The 15,781-nt window shown below is 38.5% G+C and overlaps 1 protein-coding gene across 2 annotated transcripts in view; it reads left to right on the forward strand.

Annotated features, from left to right (window-relative positions):
• PGM5 (phosphoglucomutase 5) overlaps positions 1-15,781 on the forward strand; it is a 208,603-nt gene that overhangs the window by 23,244 nt on the left and 169,578 nt on the right. For both annotated transcript variants that reach the window (XM_052644903.1, XM_052644905.1), the window contains exons 2-4: positions 2,198-2,360; positions 9,822-9,968; positions 13,097-13,222. In XM_052644903.1, coding sequence (XP_052500863.1) covers positions 2,198-2,360; positions 9,822-9,968; positions 13,097-13,222 — 436 coding nt within the window. The remainder of the gene's footprint in view (positions 1-2,197; positions 2,361-9,821; positions 9,969-13,096; positions 13,223-15,781) is intronic.

Here is a 15,781-nt window from a genome sequence, read left to right on the forward strand (position 1 = left end):
TTTTCTCTTCTACTTCTCACTCTCTAATGCATTTTTTCACATCGCAGCCACTCATTCATCATTTATTCATTTTTTTCTATTTGTCAATTCTATTTTTTATTAATGAATATAATTAATAGAAAATCTATTCATCATTCATTTTTCTATTCTATTAAGTATATTTATTGTGTACTTACTATATGCTAGGTTTGTTCTAGATTCTCAAGAGTATAGCAGTGAAACTTATATATAATGAGGAAATAAATAAGATGGAAAATATTAAAGGGTAATGTGTGTAACCCAAAGGACTAAACAAGGTAAGGAAAATAGAGGACAACAAGGAAATTAGAGACTTATGTGTGCTGTACTATCTAGGGCTGTCATGGGTTGTCTTTGATTAGTTGGCATTGAATAGTAACCAAAACACAGGAGGAGGCAGGCATATGGATACTTGGGTAAGGGTGTTCTAAGCAGAGGAAAGAGCAAGCACAAAGCATGCTTGATGTGTGTGAGGAACAGGAGACCAGCCAGTGTCGTTGAAGCAGAGAGAGGAAGCGGAGTGGAGAGTGGCAGGTGATGGGGGCAGATCACGGAGGGCCTGGTGGACTGAAGACTTTGACTTTACCTGCGGTTGGTGGGACATGAGGACAGTCGTTGGAATGTTTTGCTAATATGATATGACTTGCTTTTTAATAAGATCTTTTGGATTGCTCAGCCCGTGATCTTTATAACTGATAAGGTCACTTCTAGTGCTTAAAACCCTTCCATGGATTCCTGTAATACCTAGAGTAAAATCTAAGCTCTGTTAGCTATTATTACTATAATTGTTATTGCTGTTATTAAAATTAACACCCCATTATTATCACAGATCCTGCTGATTTTTTTTCTGGTATCTATCCAACTAGTAATTACTATTAATACTACTATTATGATTACCACTACTACTAGGTTTATTTGTTTATAATCTACCTCATCCTCTTGAGAATATATACTATGGAGATGTTGTAGCTGAGTGTCTTTCCATACTAAATTATCCCAAAACTGTTTTATTTTTGGAGCTCTTGTGTTTGATCTTTAAGAAATTTTTTTCCCTATATCTTTCCTCATTGTCATATTTGGTCAGTGACCTACTTCCAGGAATGCTGTTATTGGTGCCAGGGTAACTTTGCAATTGTGCTGGACATAAGAGCTGGTCTTGGCTTCAAGGCTATGCCAGTACTTCTCAGACTTTAAAGGACAAGTGAATTATGTGGAAAGGTAGGGATCTTGCTAAGTGTGGGGTGGGCCTTGAGATTTGGCATTTCTCCCAAGTGATGCCCATGCCACTGGTTTTTTTGAGTAAGGAGAGGGTTTGATCACCAAACTTGACTGGATGTTGGAAAAGCCTGTGGAGCTCAGGCTCCTCCCCTGCTATGCCTGATCCTGAGGCAATCTTAGTACTAAGAATCTTCCAGTTCTCATTAATGATTCTAATTGGTAGCAACATTTGAGAACCACTGCATTGGATGACACTGAGTCCTATTTGAAAACAAAGCACGCACAATAATGCTCTACAGGGTTATGCTGCTTTCTTTCTTTTTTAAAACTCAATTTCATGGCTATAGGGAGTCTGGCCACACAGATGGATGACCTCCAGATCGCTGCCTAGCATGGCTGGATTTCTCCAGTGTCCCCAGCACATGCTATCACTTAGTGGCCAGAATAGGACTTCTGCCCTCAGGAAACTGGGGCTTCCAAGTGCAGTTAAAATACACTTGCTGACAACAAGGCTGTAGCAAGTCAGGTCCCTCCTGTGTGAGCTTGTGCGGAGGCAGGGAAGGAAGGTGAAGCAGAGAAGTGCTCTGTTTTTCTTTCTTGTAATTTCCAGAATGTACAGGTGCAGTTTCTGAGCCAATAACAAACTAAGAACTTCGTGTATGAGTCAAGCTAACCCTTTGGTCATCAGAAGCAGGTGTTTTAAACTGCTGAAAAGCAATGAGGCATATCTCACTTACAGGTTAATAACTGACTATGACACATGGGTGTCCCAAATGGTCTTGGAGATACTGGGCTGGAGAGCTGCCTCCCTGTGCCCCCACACGTCTCTCCCCACCTGAAGCCCCCTCAGTTCTTTTTGCCAAGTGACCAGTATGTGCTAACAGAGCCTGGGACACTTTCTCATAGAAATGTACTTCAATCCCATGTAACCAGATTGATTTTTTTTTTCTGGCTGATCTAGATTGGTCGACTGATTATTGGACAGAATGGCATCTTGTCGACACCTGCTGTGTCCTGCATTATCAGAAAGATCAAGGCAGCTGGTGGAATCATCCTGACAGCCAGCCACTGCCCTGGAGGACCAGGGGGAGAGTTTGGAGTGAAGTTTAATGTTGCCAATGGAGGTATGTGGTTCAGAATATGCCTTAATTGTCATGGTTTCTTTCCTCTTATATCATGGTCTTACAATGACCCTGTGATGTCAGATAAGCAAGGCAGAGAGGGAATGGCTCAGAAAAGTCCAGTGAGGTGCCTGTAGTAGTCAGGGTTTTTCAGAGAAGCAGAACCAATAGGACATATAGATTGTCTCCAACTTAACGATGGTTTGATTTAAAGGTTTTTTTGACTTTACACTTTATAGTGTAAAAGCAATATGCATTCAGTAGAAACCTTGTTTCACTGGAATTTCAAATTTTGATCTTTTCCTCAGCTGACAATGCTGTATAATTCTCTCTCGTGATGCTGGGCAGGAAGTGCAGCTCCTATCCGATCACAAGGGTAAACAACCAGTACATTTACAACTGCCCTGTACCCATTCAGCTCAGTTGGTAAAGAATCTGCCTGCAATGTAGGAGACCATTGTTTGATTCCTGGGTCGGGATGATCTGCTGGAGAAGGGATAGGCTACCCACTCTAGTATTCTTGGGCTTCCCTTGTGGCTCAGCTGGTAAAGTATCTGCCTGCAGTTTGGGAGACCTGGGTTTGATCCCTGGGTTGGGAAGATCCTCTGGAGAAGGGAAAGGCTACCCACTCCAGTATTCTGGCCTGGAGAATTCTGTACAGTCCATGGGGTGATAAAGAGTCAGACACGACTGAGTGAGCTTCACTTTCACTTTGCATCCATTCTGTTGTTCTCTTTCAGTACAGTATTTGATACATTAAATGAGATATTCAGCACTTTACTATAAAACAGGCTTCAGGATAGATGATTTTGTATAACTGTAGCCTACCAAGGTGTTCTCAGCATTCTTATGATAGGTTAGGCCAAGCCATGATGTTAGGTGTATTAAATGCATTTTTGACTTATGATATTTTCAGTTTACAATGGATTAGTCAGAATGTAACTTGTAAGTCCAGGAAGATCTAGAAAGAGATTTATTTTAATGAATTGGGTTATGTGATTACGGAGGCTATGAAGTCCCAAGATCTTTCTAGGAGACTGGATGATATAGGTCTGATCTGAGTATGAAGGCCTGAGAAGCAATAGAGCTGATGGTATAAGTTCCAGTCTGAGTCCATGTCTGAAAGCAGAGTGGCACCAGTGTGTCAGGTGGAAAGTGAATTCTCCCTTCCTCAGTCTTTTTGTTTTGTCCATGCCTTTGATGGGTTGGGTGAGGCCGAGCCATGCTGGGGAGGGCAGTCTGCTTCACTCAATCTGTTAATCTCATCCAGAAACACCGTCACAGACATACTCAGAGTAACATTTAACTGAACATCTGGGCTCTCTGTGACACAAGCAAGCTGACACGTAAAATTAAGCATCATGTTGCCTCAGGTGATGGGACAAGGAAGGGGCACAGTGGGGTTTTATACCCATTTGGTCTCTTGGTCCCCTGCACTCCTCAGCACAGTGAAATGGTTGAATATTGATTCTTATCTGACATGGAAGGACCCTGGATTTTAAAGTTGAAGCAGACCCACAAAGTCATTTAGATCATTCCCATCATTTTACAAATAGACAAATCAAAGCCCTGAGAGGCTGTTTGCTCAAGTCACATTGTCAGACAGGACTTCTTAGCAAAAGTCCTACATTCTCCCTTTCCTATAGTGTTGACTTTCTCTTACTGACATGCTTAGAATTATTTCACTTTTTCTTGTATTTATAGAAATTTATAGTTTAGAAGCGCTTCCCTGGTGGGCCAATGGTAAAGAATCTGTGCAGTGCAGGAGACTCAGAAGATGCTGGTTTGATCCCTGGGTTGGAAGATCCCCTGAAGGAGGGCATGGCAACCCACTCTAGTATTCTTGCCTGGAGAATCCCATGGGCAAAGGAGCCTGGCAGGCTACAGTCCATGGGACCACAAGAGTCAGACACAACTGTAGTGAATGAGCATGGACAGTTTAGAAGTCCTAGTGGGGTGGGATATGTGTATAAGGGTGAATTAAAACATTTTTGAACATATATAAAATGTAGGGTAGGAAGGATAATAATAAATGGATACCATATATTCCTTACTCTGTTTTTCCATTTTGCTTTTTTCCCCTAAAGACTTTTAAGGTAAATTACAGCATGACGGCTTAAATATTTCTGACTACATCTCTTTAAAATAAAGATGTATTCCTGTATAACTACATGATCATACCTAACAAAAATCATAGTAATTCTCTAATGTCATCTAAAGTCTCATCTATATTTAAAATTTTCTGAGTGTCCCCCAAATGTTGTTTACATCTGCTTTGTTAAAACCAAGTTTTGTCCCAGAACTATGTGTTGCATTTGGTTTTTAAGTCTCTTAAATCTCTTTTAATCTAGAACATGATCATGTATATGTGGGTGGGAGCTGAATTTTAACCAACAACTGTTGCCATTATGAAGCATTCCTGGCCCAGGCACAGTAGCACATCTTGAAAGGGAAGTACATGATTGCCCCCTCCTTGCAGCCATTTTGGATATTATTCAAAGAAAGAATGTTGCTCAAGCCAAGTGTTTAAAAAGAATAAAAACAACCTTATGAAGAGCCTTATTTTTGAAGGTATGATTCAAGAAACCCTGCTTCACCAAAAAGCACATCTTGGGCCAACATTTAGTCTTGCAGAAGCTACTGAATATTTCAGGAAAAAATATGCAAAGCGCAGGTATTCTATATACTTATAGGACATTTCATGTATTCAGAATATGGCAATGAAATGTAATATGTAAGTAATATAAAAGTTGCCAAACTAAATAATGTATTTAAACATTTGAATTAATATCTGACTGAATATCTTATAAGAGAATCTCAGTCATCTCTGTGATAATGTGTGAGGTATAAAAGGAAAAGATACTATTTAAATAACCATTTTTTAGACTGAATTGCAGGAGGTTATGAGACTTGCTCAGTCATATCCTGAATAGGTGAAGGGGGTTGAATTTATCATTTAGCCTTTAACTATGTTGAAAGTCCTTCCTTTTACATTTATTTCTTCATGTTTACATGTCTTGGTGGCATTAATGAGACTAACATTCCTGCTAGCATGGAGAGATTGAGTTGGCTTCTTCCTGCTTAGAGTGAGTTTTATCATGACATCTTTCATCCGAAGTTACAAGTTGCTCACAGTCACCTCTTCCATTGAGTGTCATACAGATACATCTCATGGAATAAGTTTAAAGGCAAAATGTCTACAGAATTGGGAGGTACATCCAGAGAAATAGGACGCATCTAAAGCTATGTTGCTTTAAAATTATTTATAGAATAGGACTTTTCTGAGCATGTTTGTAAATAGAGGAGAAGATGCTAGAGGACAAAAGGAATCAATAATGAAAACGCTTTTTAAAATACTTACAGTGTGCCAAGCTACATACTCAGAACTTTACGTACATGTTCTCATTTAATGCTCATAGCAGCCTGATGAAGTCACTGAGGAATAAAAGTGGCTTAAAAAACTTGACCAGTATCACAGAAGTCATGAGTTGTGGAGCTCATTTGGAACCTAGGTTCCAAGAAGTGGGCAGAACTTCTGAGTGAAAAGGCAGAGCTGGGGGAAAGAAGCATCTAGAGGGGTGTAGAATGGAAACTTTGGGAAATAGTTGCTTATACCTCTTGTAAAGGAAGAGGAGGAAATGTTGCCTGTCAAATTGGTCAATCTAAGGAAAAGGAAATCATTACTGAATATTCATTGGAAGAACTGATGCTAAAGCTGAAATTCCAATATTTTGGCCACCCGATGCAAAGAACTGACTCCTTGGAAAAGACCCTGATGCTGGGAAAGATTGAAGGCAGGAAGAGAAGGGGATGACAGAGAATAAGATGATTGGATGGCATCACCAACTCAATGGACATGAGTTTGAGCAAGTTCCGGGAGGTGGTGATGGACAGGGAAGCCTGGTGTGCTGCAGTCCACGGGGTTGCAAAGAGTCGGACATGACTGAGCAACTGAACTGAACTGAAGATAATGGAGCAAGGATAGCTAAGGGACTTGGGATAAATGGAGATGTTTTCTTTTGTTCTTTTTTAATATATATTTTTTATTTATTATTATTATTATTTTTTTACTTTACAATATTGTATTGGTTTTGCCACACATCAACATGAATCCACCACGGGTGTACACATGTTCCAATCCCGAACCCCCCTCTCACCTTCCCCCCAACACCATCTCTCCGGGTCATCCCGGTGCACCAGCCCCAAGCATTCTGCACCCTGCATCGAACCTAGACTGGCTATTTGTTTCTTATATGATATTATACATGTTTCAATGCCATTCTCCCAAATCATCCCACCTTCTCCCTCTCCCACAGAGTCCAAAAGACTGTTCTATACATCTGTGTCTCTTTTGCTGTCTCGCATACAGGGTTATCATTACCATCTTTCTAAATTCCATATCTATGTGTTAGTATACTGTATTGGTGTTTTTCTTTCTGGCTTACTTCACTCTGTATAATCAGCTCCAGTTTCATCTACCTCATTAGAACTGATTCAAATGTATTCTTTTTAATGACTGAGTAATACTCCATTGTGTATATGTACCACAGCTTTCTTATCCATTCATCTGCTGATGGACATCTAGGTTGCTTCCATGTCCTGGCTATTATAAATAGTGCTGCGATGAACATTGGGGTGCCCGTTGGAGACGTTTTCTAAAAGGTCCTGTGGGGAATTTGTTGAGGATATCTAAGGAATTGTGGGGATCAAGGTGAACTTGAGCAGCCTCATTCTTGGGGGTAACCAGTTTGGATTATTTCATGACTGCCTTCAGCAGCACATGGGCGTCTGGTAATGGCAGCAGTAGAATAGATGATGGAGATGGGGAATGACAGTGTGGGCGCGGCAGAGCAGCAGGAGAGCTGGTAGTTGTTAAGAATGTCTGAGTTGACATTAGATTCTTAGGATTCAAACCCACCCTCTGTTACACCAGTGATGTGACCTTGCTTAAAGTCATCTCTTCTAAGTTCAGTTTCCTTATTTGGAAAATGAAGATATTAATAGTTTTTACTTCATATACTTTTTGTGTGTGCTAAATTCTACATAAGGCGTGAAATGTGTTATATGTAAATTTCAACAAATGTTGGCTTGTCTTATTATGCTAACAATGAACAGCAAGGCTCAAATACTAGACCAGTGAAATGAGAATGGACCGATAGTCTGGGAGTAATCAAGTGATGATGGGCTTCTGTATAGGAATGAAGAACAGGTTCGGCAGGAGTATGCAGTAGAAGTAGGGTAGATGGAAGATTAGGAATTTGTGGATTGAAGATACTCAAATTTGATATTTTTGAAATAATTTCAAGAGACAATTCCTGGCATGACTGTACTAGGAACTGACTTAAATGAAGAAGAAGTCATTGGAGCGGAAAATGTTAAGAACTGGGAGGATGTAAAGAGATACAATGGAGAAGGAAATGACAACCCACTCCAGTATTCTTGTCTGGAGAATCCCATGGATGGAAGGGCCTGGTAGGTTACCATCCATGGGGTCACAAAGAGTCGGACACGACTGAGTGACTTCACTCACTCACTCAAAGAGATACAAAGGATTTTGATGACCTCAGAGGTTATCAGCATAGCTGACTGAGCAGCATCTAGCTGGTTACAACTTGTTTTACTTTTGGAAATCGGTGTACTGTGGCATAACAAATTCAGACAGAGACTTTTAAAATGTGATAGAAGTATCCCAAGAACATAACATGGTACCTGGGAGCCAGAGGGATATTCACATATCATCTGGCAAGCATAAAAAAAAATGTAAAGCTAAGTAACTCTATTTACTTTTTTAAGTTTTGGAGAAGAATGAAAAATGTAAGGTGTGAAGTTGAGAAGGACTTTGTTTATTTCTTTGTGGTTTTCACTCTTCCTGTAGAAGAACATGAGGGTATTAAAATATATTAGGCTTTTTTCCATCCACTGAAATGGTGCTATTGCTGTTCTTTTCCCCTCTCTCCCTGCTTCATTGAGGTGTAATTGATATATTAAAAACCTGTACATATTTAATGTATGCAGCTTGAAGAGTTTGGTAATTATTCCTTTTTATATGTTCAAGGAACCTTTTTTGGGAGGTGATAACAGTGATATGGGCCTCCCTGGTGGCTCAGTGGTAAAGAATTCTTCTGTCAATGCAGGAGACTCACATTTGATCTCTGGGTCAGGAAGATCCTCTTCAGAAGAAAATGGCAACACAGTCCAGTATTCTTGCCTGGAAAAATCCCGTGGGCAGAGGAGCCTGGAGAGCTACAACTCATGGGGTCATGAAGAGTTGGACATAACTTAGTGACTAAAACAGCAACTACTGTGCTATATTCTAAGGCAGCACTGTCTAATAGAAATATATTGTAAGCCATACATGTAATTAAAAATTTTCTAGTAGCCACATAAAATAGTAAAAAGAAGCAGGTGAAATGAATAAAATATTTTAGTTCACTTGATATATCCAAAATATTATCACTTCAACATGTTACTATAAAATTATGAATATAATCTATTCTGGTTTTATACTAACTCTTCAAAATTTGGTGTGTATTTTAAAATTATAGCACATGTCAATATAATTAGTCATATTTTAAGTGTTCAAGAGCCACATATGGCTAGAGGCTATTGAATTGAATAGCATAGTTCTAAGGGCTGGGATAGAAGAGAAATCAAGAAACAATTGCAGTTCAATAGAAAATTATAATGTAACTAGTGAGTGAGATCAATACACAAAGCTATCTATCTGTCAATCATTTATATTTTAGATCTTCAATCTGCTTATTTACTTGATTCCCAAACTTACTGCAAAAAATCCAAAGTAGCTTGCAATAAGATATAAAAATTAAAAAGAAAAAGGGAGGACAGCTATTGATTTTATGTTCAATTCATTTAAAGCCTAGCACTTGACCTTAATTGTCAACTTGGCCTTGTGAAGATGTGTGTCAGATATTTTAAACTTCACTTTGGAAACTTGGGAGTCACTAGAGAGTATGAGTTGGGAAAACTAACGTTCCCGGGTCAACGTTCCCGGGTCAACGTATACACCAAATAGGCAGGAGTAGGAGTAGGAGTCATACTTTCTTTCTCTAGGTGCACTTGGGAGGCTGCAGTTTAACTCTGGAGTCCCTCACTTCTGTCAAATGCATATCCTGTTTGTGTCTCATATCCTGAATAAAGCTGATGACATAACCGGGTCTCCCTGGCAGGTGTGCACCTATTTTTAGGGAAGACATCTCACTGCTTAGAAGTGAATTGACAAAGCAACATGTGGGTTATTAGCTTGCATGAACCAGGTGAGGCTGGCCCCGTTTCGTCCAGAGTGGATGGATAAGAAATACTGCAGCGATTTGAACTGTGAACTGTTGACTGTTGTCTAGAACACAAAGACATCTTCCTCCTGCTTGGTGGAGGAAGAGCTAACATTTCTCTGATTTATTTTTTATGCAGATTTATTTTTGGTGTTGCATTATTTTCCAATTTTAGGTCCTGCTCCAGATGTCGTCTCAGACAAAATCTACCAGATCAGCAAAACAATCGAGGAATATGCTATATGCCCTGATTTGCGAATTGACCTGTCTCGACTAGGAAGACAAGAATTTGACCTGGAGAACAAATTCAAACCATTTAGAGGTAATTGGGAAATTGTATTTTGAAGAAAATTAGAACTCTGTGGATGGAGGTGACATTTTTTTCTTCAGGGGAGAACACATACAAAAGTGATGGAATTATCAATTTTAGGAGTGGCACTTGATAAATAGATATAAACTGAGTGTGGTGCGGAGGGAAATGAGAGCAGCCAAGATATTTGGAACTGGCAACTTTCAACAACTGCTTTCCAAACTATCGTTTTTGACATAGGGAACATTTCACAGCTGACTCTTACGGTGTTCCAAGAATAGACTGTGAATTGCCAACACATGTCTTTACTTTTCTAAGCAATTAAGGTGAAGATGCTGAAATACTTTAGATAATTAAAAAGAGACCTAACAAGGTAAATGAGTTATTAAAATTTTCCATGGAAGATAGGTGTTTCTTTTCCAAGCTAGGATCATGCAGTTTATCTTGATTCAATTCACAGTTGACCACCTGCTCTATACCACACTCCATGATAGAAGATTTTACAAAGGAATTCACTAAGTACCAAATGGATTTAGGAAAATGCTTCAGAAATTAAAAACCAGGATGAAATTGCCAAAAATATTATCCTGTATGGTAGAGTGAATAACACTTCTAAGTCCTCAGATTATAACGTTTCAATTTGTAGATTAAAATTGAACCATGTAATAACATTAATACCAAGTAAATGCATATTATTTTTCACCCTCTATTTTATCTTGTTGCTTTCTCCTAGAAGGCATACAAGTAGCAATAAAACAAACTTTTTTTTTTAACTCCTTCAGTGCCCCTATCAGCTTAAATCCAGTTTGTATTAAGATGGTATCCTTATTTTACAAGTAATTTATTTAGTTCAAAAGGTAAAATAGCTAGTTCATGGCCACATGGTATTTTAGGGACAGAGAGGAGCTTGAAATGTACTATTTGGAGACACAGTGTTGGGCTAAGTCTACCAGTTCTCTTGGAAGATTTTGAATCAATTGCTTGCTTAGCTAGTGAGCAGAAGTTCATTGAAAGCCATGTGATACTTACAGGATGCAATGATTCCTGATTTTATTTATCTAGTTGGGAGTATTCATACACACAGTGGCTTGACAGCTAAAAGCAAGGGATATTTCATGTTAACTAAGTGATTTAAGTATACTTGATTACATATGTTTGGATGTACTGGAAAATAAGATGACAGGAAAAGCAGGTATTATTAGATTACCAGGGAGAAATTTTGCTGGTTGATTGAATCTTCACAGTTGTGTTAGTTGTCCAAGAGACCCAGACCTTTGGTGGCTCGGATTCAGGCCCACTGTTCCAGCTACATTGCTCACCTGGTGAGTTTTTACAGGGCTGCAGACACCACGAGGTAGAGGGAGACATTCCCTGGTCCCAAGAATTTGAAAATGATTGTTTGGGATAATTTATGTGCTGTGTTCTTGCTATTTAAATGTTGAGCAAGGCTTGAGTTAATTGGAAACAATTTAGTCTTTGGCATTTCATCTTAAAGGATGAAGAGCAAGAACTATGTGATGTGAGCTTTCAGTTTTTCATGGAAATCTACTTGCTTCCTTGTTTTTTACGTTTTTGTTTGGTATTAATGCTATTTACCTGCTGTAAATACCAAATGTATTTAGGCAAGTAGTTCGAGAGTTAGACCCAGAATGAAATTGCCAAAAACATTATGCTATATTGTAGAGAGAGTAAAATTTCAAACATATTCAAGCCATAACCTTTCATTTTATAGATGGATTTTTATTGTTATAAAATATATGTAACGTATACTATGTTAATAATTTTTAGATGTATTTTGTATAAACTTTTAATTAATTTATTTTATAGATTAATATGGGCTTCCCTGGTGGCTCAGTGGTAAAGAATCCACCTGCAATATAGGAGACGCAAGAGATGCAGGTTTGATCCCTGAGTCAGGAAGATCCTCTGGAGGAGGAAACGGCAGCCCTCTCCAGTATTTTTTCCTGGAGAAGCCCATGGACAGAGGAGCCTGGTGGGCTACAGTCTATAGGGTTGCAGAGTCAGACACAACTGAGCATAGATTAATATCCTCTTCCTATTAAAGATGATTAAAAACTGTCTGTGTTCTTGAAAAAGTTATTATATTTGAACTTGATTTAAGTGCAACAGAAGTATTTTTAGTGTGTATTTGACCAGATGAAGGGATAGTTTCATGTTACATATAAAATCTCACCCACTAAATATTGCACCTGGATTTACTAAAAGTTATTAAAGGTGGATTGGTAATATCTTTAGTGCAGGTTTAAATGTTTCAAGGTTCCTAAGTAGTATGTGTTTGAAAAATTTGAAAAACAGCCTATATAAGTTTCAAAATTTAACTACAAATTTCACAAGCAGAGCTCATGGACTAATTTTAGTGCCTAAAATAAAATATTTATTATTTCTGGGAAAAATATTTTCTGGGTACTAATTATGTACTGAACACCAACTTTGAAATGTGTGATGTATTCTGGGTTTTATGAGTCTGTGAAATAAATGGAAAAGACTTGATTTGGTTGTCTGGTCATTGGGTGGTGCAGGAGAGCATGTATGTTTAATGAAGATTTCTAAATATCTGGCACTCACCCTGAACCTGGTAATGACTGGGCACATGGGAGACTTTACACAAACTCAGAAAAATGTCCTTTATCACCAATTCAGAACCTGAATCTGCTTGATACCATGGCATTTAGAAAGTAGGGGGTCACTGCTGAGGTTACTTCTTGATTTGTTTCAGGCCAGCTGAGTCATTTTTTGGCCAGTCCCCACAGGAGAGGCAACCGATTTTGCCAAGATGCCTCTTAGCATTCAGGTGTTTGCAGTTTGGGGGAGGGAGGTGGTGGAATGAAGAGAGTGGGGACAATAGGCATAGTTTTATCTTAATTACTTTATTCTTGTGGTTGATTTTTCACTTGCAAAGAAGAACTGCAACTTGATATTTTTTTATACCATTTAATCACCTGCAAAGTTTGTAGTATCTTGATTGTGCTTTGTGATTTTCTCTGCAAATGGACACTTTGCTTCCCATGAAAATGTGTGGGGTTATGATGGGATTGTGACCAGAATTTGATGCTTTTTTATGCTTCCAAGAATCCCTCATGGATAGTCATTGGTGTCTCCTTTGGCTTTCCTATCCATAGTGGAGATAGTGGACCCAGTGGATATCTATCTCAACCTCCTTCGGACCATTTTTGACTTTAATGCCATTAAGAGTTTGCTGACCGGGCCTGGCCAACTGAAGATCCGAGTTGATGCCATGCATGGAGGTAAGCGTGTGGTCTTCTACCAGGTGGTGAACAAGACATGGTGAAGGAGACCTCAATGTGTGTTGGGTTTCTGGGATTATGAGGAAGGTTGGATTTGTAGATATTCACATGACGTGTGTATGTTCAGATAGACATGTGGGATACTCTGGAAGGCTTCAGGGCTCTGATCTCTCTTTTTTGATGTAACTGAAAAAAAAGCGTGAGCATATGATTTTCAGGCTATGCCTGTTAGAGTGTGGAATGGAAATAGCAAAATTGTAAATTAAAAAGAATTTTTGATCACAGTACATAGTTAAAAAAGTCAGATAGTTCATAGCTTGCTATGAAAAAAATCCTTCACAACTCCTTCCCCCAATTTTCTACTTTCCAGGGGCAGGCAGTCTTTTTTTGGGTGGGGGTGTATTTCTCTCTCTGTTACTAAATACTATGAATATACTGCTCCTTGTTGATTTTTCAGTTTGAGGCGTTACTGACTTCATACTATGGAAGATGAATCTATAGTTCTTTTTCACTGTCTCCACTCACTAAATCCACACAGTTCCTTAGACAAGTTATATCATCATTTTGGTAAGATTAGTATGCAATGTCTAGATTATTATAGCATGGTTGAGCCAAGCAAAATACTGTAATTATATTTTCCTTTCAACACAACTCTTTTACTTCTTTGGAATTAGTAATCATCTTGTTTTCTCATTATTTAGTTTTTGTGAAGTGTATTTACCACTGTTAACCCTCATACTCTTCTAGTGTCAAAATCTTCTCTCACTTCATTTTCCTGGAGACCTGGAATCTCCTCTGTCTGCACTGGTAGCTCTCTGAGCTGCTGTTGTCCTGAAATCTCCACTTAGCATCATCCTATAATTCCCTTTACCCCTTTCTTATGTTGACTCTCCTATTTCTGGATCCTTTGCCTTTTGCTTTCTTGATTTACTCCTACATTTTGGAGGAGCACATTCTCCAGTTACTCTGTGAGAGAGAACTCATGGGAGGTAAATGTTTTGAGTCATTGCATGGCTGAAAATGCCTGTTGTCTATGCTCATTCTGAATTGGTATTTATCTGAATATAGATATCTAGGTTGGATATTATTTTCCTTCAAAAGTTGAGAGAAATGCTCCATTGTCTTGTAGCCATTCCTACCAAACTTGAGAAATCTGATGCTATTCTGATTTTTCATTCATGTTTTGAAATCTTTCTTTTTTTTCTTTTCTGGAGGCTTTTGGGGCCTTTGATATGTGTTCAGTGTTCCTTCTTTTCACAGTGATGTGTCTTAGCGTGGGACTATATTTCTCTGTTGTGCCAGGCACTTGGAGGATCCTCGGAATCTAGAAACTTACGTCCTTTCATTCTGGGAAATTTTCTTGCATTACTTCTTGGATGATTCCTCCATTATTTTCTCTTTCCTTTCTCCATAATGGCTATTGTTTAGATGTTGACTCTACTGGACAGATCTTTTAATTATACTATTCTTTTCCCAACACCCATTTTTCTTCTCTTTGTTTTGTGCTACTTTCTGGCAGATTTCCTCAACTTTAGCTCCAAGTCCTTCCATTGTTTTTCAGTTCCACTGTCATATTTTTAATTTCCCAAAACATTTTTTTGTTTTCCAAATAACTCTTTTAAAAAATAACTTCCTATTAATGTTTCATGAATACCATATCTTTTAAAAATAAGTCAGATGTATTGAGGTATAAAATTTACTTGCAGTAAAATTGATACTTTGTTGGTATACAGTTTAATGAAATTGGACAAACATGTACAGTAATGTAACCACTCTGACAGTCAAGGTATAGAATATTTCCCTTGCTTCCACAAATTCTTTTGCATCCCTTGAAGTTCACCCTCTCCTCTTTCCCCTAGTCCCTGGTAATCACTCATCTGGTTTTTGCCCCATAGTTTTTACCTTTTCCAGAAAGCCATATGAATGGAAACATACAATATGTAGCTGTTTTCTTCAGGCTTTTTTCACTCAGCATAAGGTTTTAGAGATGCATTCATGGCGTTGTATGTATCAGTGGTTATTTCTTATTACTAATGAGTAATATTCCTTTAAATAGATGTGCTACATTCTGTTTATCCATTCACCACTTGATACAATTAGGGTTATTTCTAGGTTTTGGCTATTATAAACTGCTACAGACATTTGTGAAAAAGCCTTTATAGGAATATATGATTTCCTCTGTTTTGGATAAATACCTAGGAGTGAGATTGCTAGGTCATATAATGTGTATGTTGAACTTAATAAGTAATTGCCAAACTATTTTCCAGAGTGACTACCATTTGCACTAACAGCAGAGTATGAAGGCTCCAGTTTCTCTATGCCCTCACCAACACTTGGTATTCTCAGTCTTCTCAGTTATATAGCCAGTCTGCCACATCTTGTTGATCTCTTTTAGGATATGATGGATACATACTTTAAAAGATTTCTTCTCCCTGTGTAGTTTCTCTTTCTTCCATGTTGTTCTTTACTCTGTTTGGTCTCATGTTAAAGAGTGAATTCAGCTCAGTCACTCAGTCATATCCAACTCTTTGCAACCCCATGGACTGCAGCATGCCAGAC

This window comes from Budorcas taxicolor, chromosome 8, assembly GCF_023091745.1.
Source record: "Budorcas taxicolor isolate Tak-1 chromosome 8, Takin1.1, whole genome shotgun sequence".
Classification (NCBI taxonomy): Eukaryota; Metazoa; Chordata; class Mammalia; order Artiodactyla; family Bovidae; genus Budorcas; species Budorcas taxicolor.